Source organism: Lithobates pipiens, unplaced genomic scaffold (assembly GCF_037356315.1).
Source record: "Lithobates pipiens isolate NorthernLeopardFrog02 unplaced genomic scaffold, aLitPip1_a1.2 Scaffold_18, whole genome shotgun sequence".
Lineage (NCBI taxonomy): Eukaryota > Metazoa > Chordata > Amphibia > Anura > Ranidae > Lithobates > Lithobates pipiens.
Genome location: NW_027507758.1, coordinates 433,076,356 through 433,094,151, shown reverse-complemented (window position 1 = coordinate 433,094,151; position 17,796 = coordinate 433,076,356). Strand labels below are relative to the sequence as shown.

General features: G+C 40.9%; 1 protein-coding gene across 4 annotated transcripts in view; it reads right to left on the bottom strand.

Annotated features, from left to right (window-relative positions):
• The window catches only part of VEPH1 (ventricular zone expressed PH domain containing 1), a 554,211-nt gene that overhangs the window by 81,260 nt on the left and 455,155 nt on the right, over positions 1–17,796 (bottom strand). For all 4 annotated transcript variants that reach the window (XM_077488095.1, XM_077488092.1, XM_077488094.1 and 1 more), the window contains one exon: positions 9,492–9,609. In XM_077488095.1, coding sequence (XP_077344221.1) covers positions 9,492–9,609 — 118 coding nt within the window. The remainder of the gene's footprint in view (positions 1–9,491; positions 9,610–17,796) is intronic.

Sequence of the window (17,796 nt, the reverse complement as noted above, 5' to 3'; positions counted from 1 at the left end):
ATGCTACTGCACCCTACCTGTAACTGTTAAGTCACTTTGGGTGAACTTACTTATTTTAATGCCTCTTCCATTACTGCCATCTTATCCTCTTAAAACATATAAAGCAGTGAAGAATGCTATAATGCTTATTTTAAATATTTATAAAAACATAGCCTAGTAGTGGTTTTGGCATTGTAAGATATGAGCCACACAGACTGCGAGGGAAAGCTGTATGGAATTCTTTTCCACCACAATGACAAAACAATTTCATCTGTGACTCAGCAAATAAGGAAAAAGTACATTTAGCTTAAATTTGATACAGACGAGCCATATTTAGGAGCATACAATGTACTCAGTTTCTATTGATTCCAGATGACTGTAATTATCAGTACAGGAAAGGAAACATTTAAATCTTGTGCTATAGCTGCCTATTACTTTGTGTGATGTGGTCATAATACCTGAAATATATTTTCCATCCCTTAAACCCCTGAAGAAATCTTGATTGTTTATTTCGAAATAACTTCCTTTTCTGCTTCTATAGAAGAGGAAACTAGAACTCTACTTAGCTGTGTGTGAACACTTCTAACACACGCTTTCCTATAGATCTAATGTATGTGAACATAGGCATGTTATATCAGCTGCATACAGGCAGATATGTTGAGGTCCATAGCATGCTAAGAGCAGAGGTATTGAACGAATTGCAGTAACCCACAGCAAACAATCAACAAATAATAATAAATGCACATGACAATAAGCTGGCATGTCTTCTGTCTTTCTGCAGATTTTGAAATTACAACCGTATCTGTACCTTCAGAGGTGTGAAGCTCTTCATCACAATCTTATAGTAGATCTAAACCCTAAAGCCTTGTGCACACTACTAGCTCAGGTCAGAGCCACTATACAAACAATCCATTGTTAGTACAGCGATCTCCCCTGCTGTGCGATTGTGTTCTGACAGGGAGGCGACCGCCCTGCCAGAACACCTGGTCAGCACTCTCAGCCAATGGCCAGCTTTTGTTGGGTCATCTTACACACACACAGGCTGAATCTCGGCCTGTTTCTATTGAACCAGCCCATGCCGCCTGACATTTGGCCCATGTGTACTAGGCTTAGATGACATTTAGGTTTCCAGAACACTATATATTGTACAGAATGCCAGGGATGGGTCCTGGAAAGAAGATATGTGTCCCCATTATTTGGGTTGTGGTCCCTTTAAGGGGGATGAAAAGAAATACCAGTGTGAAGTGCTCATGGATTCTCACCCATGTAGTAATGAGGAGTTCGGGAGTGATTAGGCAAAGTGAGAAAACAGATTTACAGTTTTCTCAGAATTGGAAAATTCTGGTATGGGACCCAAAACTTTGTGTCTCAGAGATACTGTGGGAGGAAAAGAGCCTCCAGCCCTGACTATGGGTATCTTGGGCCTGTAATGTTTAACCGACCTTGTGAGAGATGTCTGAAAAGGGCAGGAATCAGTCGGCACGTGTCGGTAAGGTGTGATGTGGAACAGGACATGCTTGCAGCAAGATCTGAGTTTGTGAGTTTGAATCTAGTCAAACCTCTTTCAATCACTTCCTGTCTATATGCACTCAGTCTAGCATCATGTACACATCATCATTGCTTTGAACCGACTTTCCTTTAGTGACAACAGTACTTATACAATGTGCGCCTGGGACATATGTGACTGGATTACAACCCAATAGCACAGTCTGGAGACAATTGTCAAGCCATAACAGTAATGACAGTAAGACCCTAAAACAAGTACCTTAAAGTGGTTGTAAAGTCACTTTGTTATCTTCCTAGAATCCCCTCTGTTCCATGATGTTATGTGCCCCAGTGTATGTTCTATGTTCTGTATGCTCTTCTCTGCCGATCTGAGAAGTACAGCGGGAGGGGCTGAGAATCCCTCGCTGACGTCACACAGAAGAAGGGGAGGAGAGGAGGAGAGCAGCAGGTGGTTATGTGAGTGCTGAGCAGCACTCTGAAATAAGGTATAAATCTACATATTTTTTATATATAGCATACACTGGGGCACATCACTTAATGAAACATAGGGGATTCTAGGAAGATAACAAAGTTATTTTAGCAGCAGGAGGTGAGGGACAGGGAGCGGATTGTCAGAAACTAGCTGACAGACAGCGAGGGAGGGGGAGAGAGGAGAGACAGAGGAATGATGCAGGCACGTAAACTGACCATGGTGTCAGGGATCACGTGGTCAGTTTACAGAAGGGAGAGCAGCACCAGGCAGTATCAGCCAGGTATTGTAGATGATAGAATAGGACAAATTACACAGCACAAGCACTGTGCTGTTATTCTTGCTTTAAAGGAACAGGATACATTTTGTTTTTCTGGGGTTACAACCAGGGGCATACCTAGAGCATTTGGCACCCAGGGTGGATCCTATATCTGGTACCCCCCACATTTAAAATGTAAAAACACCCCACTGTGCCCCCTGCATACCTCTGCATCCCCCAATATCTCTTTGTCACTACCTCTCCACAAATGCACCTCTGGACCACATTACACTACACAGCCCCCCACAAGTCTGGGCCCCTGGACACTACACAGCCCCCACATTATATCTGGACCCCTGCACATTACAACCCCCCCCACTCACTATCTCTGGACCACTGCACATTACTCAGTCCCCCCAGCTCTGGACCCCTGCACATTAGCCCTCCAGCTCTGGACCCCTGCACATTATACATTGCCCCCCAGCTCTGGACCCCTTTATATTACACATTGCCCCCCCCCCAGCTCTGGACCCCTGCATTAAACATTTCCCCACCAGCTCTGGACCCCTGCATATTATACATTGCCCCTTCCTACCTTACTGGGGCATACATGCAGAGCTGGAGACACAACAGCGCTGAACAGAGGGCAATGATCTCCAAAGCAGACACCCGCCTCAGCCATTTATAACAACGCGTTGTCCGCAGAAAGAGACACCTTTTCTTGGAGTACTCCAACTGAAATTCCCCTCACCCTAGAATCCTGGCGCAAAAGGATTACCGCTACCACCCCTGAGTTGCCCTCGTCAGCCAGATCTATATGGGTGAACAATCTATGAATGTTTTTTTTTGTATCAAATGTAGACATACACATTTTCTACACAGTAACATTTTACATTTATTAAATCCCCAAGTCCTCACCCCCCCCCCCCCTCCCCTAACCTCTCCTCCCCCTTTTACTACTTATCATCTCCTGTTTCTCTCTGTTTATCCACTTCCTCTGCTCCCGTCATTTCTACAGATCTGCTTGTCTGCTAAAATTCCTTCCACTCTTTCCACTTATTTTCAAATCCTTGCATTTCCTCTTCTCCACTATATCTTAAGTATTCCAGGTTGTATATATAATTTATTTTTTTACACCAGCTTCCGATCGTGGGGCTTTCTGATTCTTGCAACTGTTGAGGTATTAGACTTTTGGATGCGTTCATCAGATGGGGTACTAATGTCCACTTATATGGCCTTATTGACATTTTAACTCCATGAAACAAACACCTCCAAGGTTCCTCAGGTACCTCTATGTTAGTAATCTCCTTTATCCCCTGCAACACCTCTTTCCAGTATTTTTTTATTTTGGGACATGTCCACCATATATGCACCATGGTTCCCACAGTGTTGCATCCCCGCCAGCAAAGCCGCAATACCCCACTTTGGTATTTGTGTGCTACCTCTGGTGTTATATACCAACGTGAAATATATTTGTAGTTAATTTCTATGGTATTACTATTTATTGCTGTGCCATGTACCATCTTAAATATCTTCTTCAAATGTAGGTCTTCCTTTCTCTTTTCCAGTTCTCTTTCCCATTTCTCTATGAACAGTGATACTTCCAGCCCCTTCATTCCCACTAGTACTTTATATACTATATCCGAGAGATCCCATTCTTCATATTTGCTGCTGAACATAAATGCTCAAACGGTAATAGGTTCTCCCCGGATCTAATTTGTTTCAGCAGGGTAGTCATGAAGTGTTTCAGCTGGGAGTACCCCCATTCATCTATCACCATTAACTCCTTTTTTGTGTTTTAGTTTGTGTAATGTATGTATTCTCCAAGTGTATGTATTCTCCCATTTTCCATTATATCTTTTAATTGTGCATTTCATTTTTTATCCATTCCCCAAACCATTTCTCTTCCCCTGGTGGGAAAAAATCAGTTTCTCTTAGTGGTATTAAGGGTGAATTAAATTCCCATTTTTCCTGTGTATGCATATAATCCCAGATTGCAAATACTTTCTGTGTTATTTCATGTGTGTTCTCACTAAATTCTCTAAATTGTGGTGGTATCCATATAATCTTCCCCAGTGATTCATTACTAATAGTATTTTCATCCGTCTTTTTTCTTTGTTATTTTTTTTACCCATTCTAACACCCATGATAGCAATTTTGCGTTATAATAGTTTTTGAAATTGGGTACCCCCATTCCTCCTTGCAATTTATCTTTGTTCAAGACCGAAAAACGTATTCTTGATTTCTTTTTCTGCCATATGAACTTTAAAATTATGGTTTATAATGTATTAAAGTAAACCTGTGGGAGATGGATTGGTAACATTCGCATCTTATACAGAATCTTCGGCAGTATTACAATTTTAATAATATTGATTCTTCCTATCCAGGAAAGATACCTTGTTGCAGTTTTATTTCTGTTTTTATTTATTTGATATATTGTCTCCATGGCTGGTGCTATTGTTACTCCTAGATAGTTTAAATCTGTTTTCCGCCATGTAAATGGGAACTCTTGATTCAAAACCTGCCCCTCCTGTTTCCTCACATTGATGTTCAAGATCTCTGATTTTGAGGGATTCATTTTAAGGTTTGAGATTTCTCTGTAAGATTTTAATAGCTTTATCAAGTTGGGCAATGTTATCTTAGGCCTATCTACGTAGAACAAAATGTCATTGACATATGCTACTATTTTATGCTCTTCATCCCCTATCTTAATTCCCCTTATATCTGGGTTCCTTCTAATCCCTGCTAGTAGCGGTTCCAGTGACATCCAGCATTCCATATTTGGGCCTACTCCCATTGTCTCCAGGGTTCTCATCATAAATCCTCTGTCTACCCTATCAAACGCTTTTTCAGTGTCTATTGAGAGGAGTAGCCCCGGGGATCTGCCTTCTTTAATTATTTGTAGCAACAATAGCGTAGTTCTTACCCAGTTATCTCTCCTCTCCCTCCCTGGGATGAATCAGACTTGGTCAGTATGTACAAAGTCATTCATTACAACTTTCATCCTGCTTGCCAGCACTTTAGCAAACAGCTTTGTGTCTGCGTTTAATAGTGAGATGGGTCTATAACTTGAGCATAAGGTAGCATCCTTTCCTTCCTTTGGTAAATGTAGCCATAATGCTTCCCTTCTCATGTCCCAACTTGTTCCTATCCCATTCATATAGGAACATAATCTGGGAACTAGCATTTCCTTAAACTTTTTATAATAGTATATCGTGAGCCCATTGGGTCCTGGGCTTTTCCCAGTTGCTGAGTCTTTTAGGGCTCAGCTGATCTCTTCCTCTGTTATAGATTCTTCAAGGGCACCTAGTTTGTCTCCTGGAATTTTATTTAATCCCACTTTAAAAAAAAATATATATATATATTTTCTTTTCTTTTCCTACCTTCTCTATTTCAGAGTCCTGCTTTCCCCTCTGATTTACTGTGTACAATTCCCCGTAGTATTTCTGAAATACTCCTGCTATTTCCGTTGCTGTATGTACTATTTTACCAGTGCTATCCTGTATTTTCTCTATGTAATTTGCTGTTTTTTTCTTTTTTAATATATTAGCTAAATACTTCCGAGTCATGTTCCCCCACTGATAACTCTACTTTTTAATTATATTAAAGATCTTTCTTGTTTCCTGCTCCATCAAACCTTTTAATTCCTCCCTTTTTAGAACAGCATAATATACCTCCGCTTCATCTCCTTTTTTATGCTGCTGTTCTAATTCATAGTTTTTTTTATTAATACTTCTATTTTCCAGGTTCTCTTTTTTTTCCTGCTCCCATAACTATCAGAATACCTCTTATAAAGGCTTTATGGGCCTCCCAAAGTGTAGCTTCTGTTATTTCTCTGGTATCATTTATTCTAAAGTATTGTTCTAATTCTCTTTTTATTCTGTCCTCAGCTTCCTTATGCTGGATTAGTTCTTTATTTAATCTCCATATATTTAGCCTATTTTGGACACTGGATACCGAAAAAGTTGCTACTTCAATGTTTCTACTATTCACTGACTCCAATAATCTATGCTCGATCATTAACCACTTCAGCCCCGGAAGATATGGCTGCTGAATGACGAGCTATTTTTTGCGATTCTGCACTGCGACACTTTAACTGACAATTGCATGGTCGTGCGACGATGCATCAAAAAAAAAATGATGTCCTTTTTTTCCCCAAAATAGAGCTTTCTTTTGGTGATATTTGATTGCGTCTGCGGTTTTTATTTTATAAACAAAAAAAGAGAGACAATTTTGAAAAAAAAAAACACAATATTTTGTACTTTAAGCTATACTACATATCTCCTTTTTTCTTTTTTAAAAAGCTATTTTTTTCTCAATTTAGGCTATGTATTCTTCTACATATTTTAGGTAAAAAAAAAAAAATCGTAATAAGGGTATATTGATTGGTTTGCGCAAAAGTTATAGCGTCTACAAAATAGGGGATAGATTTATAGCATTTTCATTATTTTTTTACTAGTAATGGCAGCGATCTGTGATTTTTATAGGGACTGCAACATCATGGCAGACACATGGTACACTTTTGACACATTTTTGGGACCATTGGCATTTATACAGCGATCAGTGCTATAAAAATGCACTGATTACTGTAAAAATTTCACTGGCAGGGAAGGAGTTAACACTAGGGGGCGATCATGGGGTTAACTGTGTTCCCTGCTACGTGTTTCTAACTGAAGAGGGAGGGGATGTTTACACACACTTGTCCTTGTTCTGTCTCTCGTGCACGCAATTGCTCTTGTCCAGAGGTCATCGCGACTGGACACTGGCCACGAGTATTGTGCATGTGAACCAGTCCAGGTTCATGCCGGGTAGGGGGACAAACATTAACAATTTCTACTTCTGTATGGAACCTAAGATGGATAGTACGCCCCGAGTACAGGGGACTGGAAATGTACAGTTGAAGATATTAAAGAAACTAAATTATATAAATGATTAAAGAATCAAATGATAGATGTTTGGAGAGTACAACACCCTAAAATATGAGACTATACATTGCACTCGCCTGCCCACTCCCTCTGACGTCAACCGGTAAGGTCACGTGACTGCTGTGCTGGCCACTCAGCCCCTCCCGCTGTAGTCCTGGATTGGAGTAGGAGAGCTTCCTATGCTGGGGGAGCTATGAAGCTCTCCTCATCATACATTCAATGCCATCTACTAACTACACCCCTCTCTCTCTCAATGGTCATTATATTGATAATGTCAGCATATGCATAATTAGCTTTTTATCTTTACAATTTAGAAACTTATTTTCCACCAATGGCCTCAAAGGATAATTGTTGCTACACTGCATTTCAAAATTCAGTTGACACCGCTCTCACACATTTGTCAGAAGTGAAATGTGGACTGTATTTGGAACAATTTTTTACTTTCTCAAACAAAATGTTTTATTGAACATACCGACATAACAACAAACAGTTCTAGAGCATGAACAGTGTATATAAACTGCAGGTTACAATATACATATCAAGTGTCACTTTCAACCTTAATCTGTATTTGGAACTATAGTGAAGCAGCATCATCAGTATCCTTTATCTAGCAGCCTACACTCTAAGCCCTTGTACACACGGTCAGAGATTCCAACGGAATGTGTCCGATCGGACCTTATTGTCGGATAATGTGTGTGGTCTCCATTGGACTGTTTCCGTCGGAATATCCGACAGACCAAGTTTTCCAACTTGTCTATAAAATTTTCCAACAACATGCTCCGATCGGACATACTCCGATCATGTGTAGCATACTTCGACGGACAAAGTGCCACGCATGCTCAGATAAAATTCCTAGACCAAAGCTATTGGCTACTAGCCTGAACGTAGTCCCGTCGCAAACAAAATAATGTCATCACGTTATGTACAATCAAATTTTCTGACAACTTTGTCCGACCGTGTGTATGCAACAGTTTCAGACAAAATCTGTCGGACAAAATCCGTTGGACAAAATCCAACGGATTTGGTTGTCAGAATGTCTGACCGTGTATAAAAGGGCTTAGGATAACAGGTAAAACATCTGCTAGGTTTTTATTGTTGTGTTTCTGTTAGAGAGAGTCATATCATTTTCTGCCCAAGTGATAGTGATCACCAGTGAGAATGAATCTCTCCAATGGGACACAGACAGCTATAAAAACATAGCAAGGTTTCTAAAGTATCCGCATTCTACCTAGACCTAGTTTTTTTTTTAAGTATAAAAAGTGAGTACACAGGGTCTTGGAACTTCACGGACCCAGGCGCTGTATGAAGCCATAATTGCTTTACTATGTGGTAGCTGAGTAATCTAATCCATAGATTGACAACAGCTTTTAAATGTGTGTACTATTGAGCTGGCTTAGCTGTAGTCATGTTGTCCTTAATATTTACTTAAAATATCGAATTTAAAGAAGAAATGGCTCAGTAATAGGCTAGTTTTTCCCAAATACTGGGGAGATTTACATACTGTGATATATGTGACACAAGAATTGATATCTTATGTTAAATGGAAAAAAGGAAGTTACACAAGAGACCAATTTATTTTTAAACTTATTAAACAATAAAGAAAGAGTCTTGTCTAGTGACAAGATTAATGATAGGTTCTTGACACATTTACTAATGTAAAAGCTGGCATTACTCAGAGCACAGAGAATGGAAACAATTAGTAGCTGGAACAAATCATAGCGGTGAAGCAAATTTACTAATTTTATAAGATAAGGAATTTATGTTAAGAAGCCAAACCAGATTTGGTAAAAAGGGTACATGGGAGATTCCCACGGTGCAGTCTCTTGCTCATAGAGGAGTCTGTGGTTTTTCCACTAGTCAGTTAAAAGATACAAAACAAACATTTCTCAGAAACGCTATAAACTGCTACTGTGGGCCACACACATGGATTACAGAAAGCAGATAAGATAGATGGGTGAACTTTGTTTTCTACTGTTTCAACACTTGAGTCTCCCAACACCAGCTTGACCAGGCCCTTATATCGTTTCTACCTATAACTTTTACTTTTTGCTTGAGAACTGCTTTCTTTTGCCTGTACTTCACTTATTCTTGTACCTTTGTCAAAATCAACTTTTAAGGATGTCTCATTACACTGATATAAAGCTACACATGTGTAAATCTATTACATAATGCAAATGTCATCCATTACAGAATTGTTTTTCTTCTATCCAGATGTGGAAGTTATTTGTAGAAAACTTGAGATGTTGAAGAGGTTTTGTATTCATACTCCATAAATAGACATTAGCCACCTTACGTTTCTCTATATTTTCTTGTTACCTCCCCTTGCTTTAACAGCAGGAAGAGTATTTATTACCTGTAGCTTTCTCTGGATTGTTGCACATAAAACATAGCCATGACCCAGTTTCCTCGCTATATCCAAAAAGATCAAAAAACCTCACTTCTTCCAGATGCTTAAGCACAAGGTCCAGATCCTAGAACAACATATGCAAAAATAAATATTACTTTGGCACATAAACATCAAATATTCCATAGAAATTCAAAATATTTTCTTCTAGCTAAAGCCTTATAAGTCTGAAAACAAATATCTCACACAGTGCTAATTGGTGGCTAAACTGAAGACATTTTAGGCATTAGCTAATGGGATAAAAAGAAATGCAACAAAAGGACAGCGTCTATTGCCTTAATGAAAACAATCCAGATGTTTGTTAAATGGTATTTAGTCTGCTTCCTAGAACCTCTGTACTCTTGTTTGCAGTCCTCAGCTTCCATAAGACAACTTTAAGATCATAAACAAAGCTGTGACAGTCCACCACCTTAGAACATGCATCACAATTATTACAGACTGCAATCATTTTTCATTCTGAACTACTTACACAGCGTTCCTATGAAGGACCACAGTACACTGGAGCTATTTGGAAGCAGGATCTAGCAACTTCCTTTTACTTCAGAGTCCCCTTTTCACAGAACTTTGGAAAGATTTAGGTTCTTGTACAGATATTTGCAAGTCTCTAAAAGGTATGTGCATAGAGCTATTTCAGTGTGATATGATGAGCACCATAAGCATTTAAGTGATCAGAGATGGCTCTTATGACAGACCCAACTAGGACAGGGGCTTTTGGAGGAGACTTAAGGGTAGCTTTTTACCTACTGACTATGGGCCCTGGCGTTTGAGGGGGCTCTATTCTTTGGGAGGTGTGTGCCTGGGGAACCTATGGAGTGGTTTTGCTTAAGGTCTGGGTCCATGTCTTCCCAAAACACACAGACTCTGAGAACTGGAAGACCCGGATAAAGATTTGGGGCCTCTATGCCCACACCAGCATTGACTGCTTCAATCCCCCCAGACTCAGAGCAGGTGTTAATAATCAGTTCAAAACAAGTTAGCTGAAGGTCCACGCAAGGAAGAAGGCTGGCTAGTGTTTTTAGATATTTATCCAGAACCGTCCACTACTTTTATAAGGGACATTGCTCTTTGCTGCTGTGAAGAAGACTCCATGTGCCTTTGCAGGGACTTTGGTCGCGTTTCACTAAGAAAGGAAGTTAGAGTGCTTATGTGAATAGTTCCGGTTTGGAGTATCTTGCTATATCCCTTCCATATACAAGTTCTCCAATAAAGCAACAAAACAAATCCCCTAGACTGGTTATTGGAGACAAGAAGCGAAAGTGTATGTGTGCACCTGGCTGTGGGAATCTACCTTGTGCCTGGCTGGGGGCAAAAGTGGGGAAGAGCTGGGCAAAATACCAGCATCTCCTGCAGGGGTATAGCTACATATAAAACATTCAAATTTTTCAATATCAAATCTTTCAATGGAAGCAACAGTGTTCAACCCACAGAATTTCTAAAAAAAGAAATTCTGTTAGAAAGTTTGGTCATGTGATATACTGCACTTGCAGCAATGCAGAAAGTTGAATCTTTTCACATGTAACAAAATGGTGGAAAGCAGGTGTCTATGTCCCTCCTGAGTATACCACTGAGCTGCTTTCACCTTCCTTATGTTTTTCTCCTTACAGCCACCACTGCTATCATGTCTATCCCTCTCCTCTCAGCTGCAGGTCTCACAATAGGAGCAGAGTGACTGCTGCAGCCAGAGTCAAGCCTGTTTCAACTTCCAAGGGAAGAGCGGCAGCTGTTGAAATAAAGCAGGACCTCCAATCACAGTTTTGAATGGTGACAAGGATGAAAAGTTTCATTATAATGGGGGATTTTAATTATCCAGATTTAGACTGGGCGGAAAGAACTGCACATTCGTCTAAGGCTTGCCATTTCCTAAATGTCTTGCAGGAAAATTTCATGGGTCAAAAGGTAAATACACCAACAAGAAACAAAGCGTTACTAGACCTACTGATTACTAACAATACAGACCTGATTGCAGATGTGGAAATATGGGGCAATTTAGGAAACAGCAACCACAGGTCAATTTGTTTCAGTATAAGTCACAGAAATAGGAGACACAAGGGAAATACAAAGACACTGAATTTCAAAAGAGCTGACTTGCTTTAACTGCACTCTTTTCTAGGAGATATTAAATTTGATAACATCCTGGGCACAAAGAACATGGAGTACAAAGGGGAGGGCTTTAAGAGCATATTAAATAAAGGTATTGGCCAATGCATTCCAATGGGAAATACATTAAAAAGAGCTAACAAAAGTCCTGGGTGGCTTAACTCCAATGTAAAATTGCATATAAAAGTAAAAGAAAAGGCCATTAAAAAATACAAAGCTGAGGGGTCAGTATCAGCATTCCAACTCTACAAAGAATGCAATAAAAAATTAAAGAGTGCAATCAGGGTGGCTAAGATAGAACACGAAAGGCACATAGTGCAGGAGAGAGTAAGAAGGTTAGAACATATTGGTCCCATAAAGGATGATGAAGGGAACCTGGTTACAAAAGATGGAGAGATGGCGAAGGTTTTGAAAATATTCTTCTCCTCAGTGAGAAACCGGGGGATACAGGGGGGATACAGTAACCAAGACAGTAATGTTAATCTTTATAACACCCTCATGGCTAACAGAGGACAGAATTAAAAATGGACTTGAAAAACGTAACTTAACATAAATAAGTCTCCGGGAACAGATGGCTTGCACCCAAAGGGCCCTTAAGGTACTCAGTCAAGTGATAGCCAGACCATTGTTCCTAATTTTTATGGACAGTTTACTGACTGGAATGGTAACAGCCAATTGGAGAAAAGCCAATGTAGTACCAATATTTAAGAAAGGGCTGGGATATATCCCTGGGAACTACAGACCAGTTAGCCTTACAGCAATAGTCTGCAAGCTATTGGAGGGGATGATAAGGGACTGCAGTTGTCCTCAAAAGTTTGCATACCCTGGCATAAATTGTGAAATTTTGGCATTAATATTGAAAATATGACTGATCATGCCAAAAAGTATTTTATTTAAAGATAGCAATCACATGAAGCCAATTATTATCACTTTTTTTGGATCCTTTTTAAATCATAATGATAACAGAAATCACCCAAATGGCCCTGATAAAAAGTTTACATACCCTGGAATGTTTGGCTTTGGTACAGACACAGAAAGTGGCACACACAGGTTAAAATGACAATTAAAAGGTTAATTTCCCACATTTGTGGTTTTTTAAATCACAATTAGTGTCAATGAGTTTGTTAGCTCTCACATGAATGCACTAAGCAGGTTAGACACTGAGCCATGAGGAGGTAGAAAAGAACAGTCATAAGACCTGTGTAACAAGGTAATGAAACTTTACAAAGATGGAAAAGAATTTAAAAAGATATCCAAAGCCTTAAATAGGCCAGTTAGTACTCTTCAATTACTTAATAAGTAAAAAATGTAGGGATCTCTTGATACCAAGGTCAGGTAGATCAAGAAAGATTTCAGCCACAACTGGCGGAAGAATTGCTCAGGATACAAAGAAAAACCCACAGGTAACCGCAAGAGAAATACAGGCTGCTTATTTAAATGTAATATAAGTAATACACACAAAAACTTTTTGGGTTTAATGACACTTTAACCTCTACAGGTCTTCATACCAGTATATTTTTTTCACTTTATGATACATAGACCTATACTGCTAGTCTCTAACATCACAAATAAAATGACAGAAGATATAAGGCCCTAAAAAGATATAAGAAAGGCTATGGCAAGCAAGTTGAATTATGGAAAGTAGAGTTAAAGATGTAGATTTTTCCTAAAATGTTCCAAAGATCTGAACATCACTTACACAGATCAATTTAATTACAAATTCTACAAAATATGAATGGCTAAATGATAGTCTTATTTGACTTTACTACAGGTGCTATTATAAGACAATACTCTGGTTGTGTGGGGACCATGCATTAAGCTGGAAATTTCCTATTCAAATTTTCTTGTTGCAGCTAAGCTGTGGTCAGTCTGATCTCTGGTTGTTATTATTTCTGTATTTAGTGGAACCCCTTAAAGGGTTACTCACTTTAGTGGGGAAAAAAATTGCAAATAATAAAAAAATAATATAGTGTATACAGTTGCGACTCATGTCATATTGTGTTTGAATCTTGTTAAAAGTTACCTTTGCTTTTCAATCTGCAGTGCTGTCAATTTCTGTAAAATGCAATGCAATATGGCTACCTGGAGGCGTTCTGTACACAGATGGTGTACAGAACGCCCTCTGAAAATGTAATTTTCTGCTCGTCTGATTGGCTCACTGATTTTCTTAGTAGTCTGCACTAAGATACAGTCATAATTTTGTAATTTTTGTCATTTTTGGTGACATTCTAGCAAAGGGAAATCACTAAAGGCATGCACTAAAGGGATGCATACACTACCATTCTTCTCATTAGTGCCCTGCCGGTGCACCAGCTGATTGAGAACTATAAAACCACTCTATATAAAGATTCACATAGACACACAAACAGATATTTCTTCAGGATAACAAAAGGTAGGAATCTGCAACAAAGTTTTTTAAAATCTTTGCAATGTACACTGATCACCCAGAGGGGAGTTTTTTCTTTTTTTTCAACAAAAGTGAAATTCAGATTAGGGTTTATTTCTGAATGTTGTTAGGAAATGACCCTGGCAGGTAGAACAAGAAGAAACATTATTTAATTATGATAGCCTATTCCTCTCTGGAAAATCATTAGGTGGCTTATTTTCAGTGGTTCTTACTGGGGAATAATATAATATTTGGGGGACCTTGGGAAACAACCTTTGTCTCCAGGTTTCCTGTAAGCAGAGGATGAATATGTCCTTTCAGGCATTGCCAGGATATTGTCCATGAGGTTTTTTCATCTCCCAGGACTGCTGCCTGTGGGAGGGTGTGAGCTAAAAATGGGGCCTGAGCAGTGGCGTCTGGAGGGGAGGGCTGGACCCCCCGAATGGGTCCCCAAAAAGCCCCGGGTCTCAGGCATGCACGGCTATATTAGTAGGCCCAAGCACTGCCGAGCGGGGACCAATCTGATCCCGAGCGCCGCCGAGTTGGACTGAGTGCATAGTAGGTCCTGCCTTCTAGAGCCTGCAGTGCCTATAATGGTCGTCCCACTGGTCCAATGGCGGGACCGTGGAACATGTGACGTCCATCATAAGCGCTGCAGGCTCCAGAAGCCGGGAATTACAATGCGGCCGCTTCACCACATGACTGAGATCCCTGCTCGGTGCTCGGCTCTCCTCCTCTGGCTGCCTGCTGTGATGATGGAAACACTGCGCACCGCACACCATGGCTGAGCTGAGCTGCTGCAGGACATGTCATGAAGTCTGTTTTCTGGTCAGGTAGGTCAATGTGTGTCACTACCATCAGTGTATGTATGTCAGATAGGTCAGTGTGTGTCAGGTAGGTAGACCAGAGTGTGTCAGGTAGGTCAGTGCATGTCAGGTAGGTTAGTGTATGTCAGGTAGGTAGGTCAGTGTATGTATGTCAGGGTAGGTTCAGTGTGTGTCAGGTAGGTAGGTTAGTGTATGTATGTCAGGTAGGTCAGTGTGTGTCACTACCGTCAGTGTATGTATGTCAGGTAGGTCAGTGTGTGTCAGGTAGGTAGGTCAGTGTGCATCAGATAGGTCAGTGCATGTCAGGTAGGTCAGTGTATATATATCAGGTAGGTCAGTGCATGTCAGATAGGTAGGTCAGTGCCTGTCAGATAGGTCAGTGCATCTCAGGTACGTAGGTCCGTGTATGTATGTCAGGTAGGCAGGTCAGGCGTGTCAGGTAGGTCAGTGTGTGTCAGGTAGGTAGGTCAGTGTATTTATCTCAGGTAGCTAGGTCAGTGTATGTATGTCAGGTAGGTCAGTGTGTGTCAGGCAGGTAGGTCAGATTCTGTCAGGTAGGTCAGCATGTGTCAGGTAGGTCAGTGTGTGTCAGGTAGGTAGGTCAGTGTATGTATGTCAGGTAGGTAAGTGTGTGTCAGGTAGGTCAGTGCATGTCAGGTAGGTTCAGTGTGTATAAGGTAGGTAGGTCAGTGTATGTATGTCAGGTAGGTCAGTGTGTCTCACTACCGTCAGTGTATGTATGTCAGGTAGGTCAGTGTGTGTCAGGAAGGTAGGTCATTGTGCGTCTGGTAGGTTAGTGCATGTCAGGTAGGTCAGTGTATGTCAGGTAGGTAGGTCAGTGTATGCATGTCAGGTAGGTCAGTGCGTGTCAGGTAGGTAGGTCAGTGTAGATATGTCAGGTAGGTAGGTAAGTGCGTGTCAGGTAGGTCAGTGTGTGTCAGGTAGGTAGGTCAGTGTATGTATGTCAGGTAGGTAAGTCAGTGCGTGTCAGGTAGGTCAGTGCATGTCAGGTAGCTGGGGTCAGTGTGTGAGGCAGGTGCGTTTAGTGGTCAGCACTGATAGGCACTGGTAAGCCAGGCAGCAACCAGCAAGTGAGCTTACCCCTGCCACCCAACCACATAATCCCACCGCCCAGCCAAAAAATCCTGTGCCACTACCGCCACTGCTCATCCCCCCTGCCCGTGCCAGCCTTGGACTTTGGGCTGAAGCCCCTGGTCTTTCTGCCACCTAACAACTCCCCTGGGCCTGAGCCCAATTTTACTAAATCTATGCTGCCTTGCTGGAGGGCACATCCAGATGGGGTGGGGCAGGAAGAGGGCTGTGTCTGTGTGCCTGTGTGGAGCATCTTGGGAAGAGACTTCACTGCTGAAAAGTAACTTGGAGAGCTAGGTAAAATCTGCCGGTGGACATTGCTGGAAGTTCTGGCTGCTCAACTTGGAGGGTAATTGTGGTGCTGGAATATGTTAAACATTCTGTCAGTCTCAGCTTCTAGGTACAAAGCCAGTATTGACTGTTATTTGTAGACAGGCCTGGAGACCTTTGTACCCATTTTTGGTATCATCCTGTACCCTAACCCTCTCTCCTGAGTTTATTGAACAAAATAAACTTTCTTAGACATTGAAAAGGGATCGGCACCCAATTGCTTTTATCTCACAAAAAGTCAGCTCTGCCCTGTAGTTCTAAATACAAGACCACCAAACAGTACCAGGACAAGGTTATCTAGAGCCCAGTGCCAACATGCCAAATTGCACCCCCCCCCCTCAAGATGTATGAGCATTATTTGTCTGCAAAAGTCCCCCCACAAAAACACTGAGCACTAATCTGCAAGTTTACCCCCAAGCATAAATTCCTCCTCCTTTTAATGTGTCTCCCTGCTGAATTTCCCTCTCTAAGTACGTCTTTGCTCCCCCAACCTACAAATGACCCCCCCAAAAAAAAATCACTCCTAGCACACAAATCCTCTACCTCTAAAATGTCCCCTCCTAGTAAACATCTTCTGTCCCCACTTCAAATCCCACTTCCAGCACAAATGTCTCCCATTTTCTCATTTCTCCTAGCATAAATCTTCCCCCACCCCCCTTCTCAACACCAATCCCCCTAAATCACCACTCTTAGCACCTTGAACATAACAGTTTTCTGGTTGCAGTACAATGTTTTTATTGAAATAGATCAAGTAACTGTTGTTGGTTCTGTCTGATTTTTCCTGGTTTTGTGCTCTCTCATCCATAGGTCAAGAGCCTCAGCTCTAAAGCAGGCAATGGGCTGGCGTTTGGAAGGAGTTATATAAATATTAAAATTTCTTGATGGGCGCTGTTGCAGAGATGAAGGCACCTACTGTATGTACTGTACATATTTTGTGTGGTTTTCCAATTAATAAACAATTATGGGACATGTTCTTCAAATTGTACAATGTAAATGACAAAATACAGCAATACCCCACAAATAGCTTTGATTCCAGTTAGAGTGAAATCAGTGAGACACTCCGCTCTGAGACTTTTCTTAATAGCTGCAAGACAAATAATCCCATGGAGTTGGAAGTCACAAGTTGTTTCTGCCTTGGCGGAGTGGTTCAAGGTCCTGAGCGAAATTGTATGAACCGAATGTATGATTGCAAAGTATAATGATAAATCTGAGGAATTATAAAAAGTATGGATGTCTTGGTAGGTCTCTCCCGACATGCTTAAACTTAAGCAAAAGTTTACCTAAACCTTCTCTTTCCATTAGACCTGAAAATACCTAACCAGGTTTTCGTTCCAGGACTTTGTGGATAAGCCGGTTCTCTCCTTTCTTCCCTTGTTCCACCTCCCCCCCCCCCCCCCCTTTTCTTCTTTCTTTTCTCCTCTATATCCTTTTGCTTTATTCTTCTAACAATTTTGTAAAAATGCTAGAAAACCTACAGAGGTATACCAAGGTGACATGTTTAGTTTTCACGTTCTTGAGGACC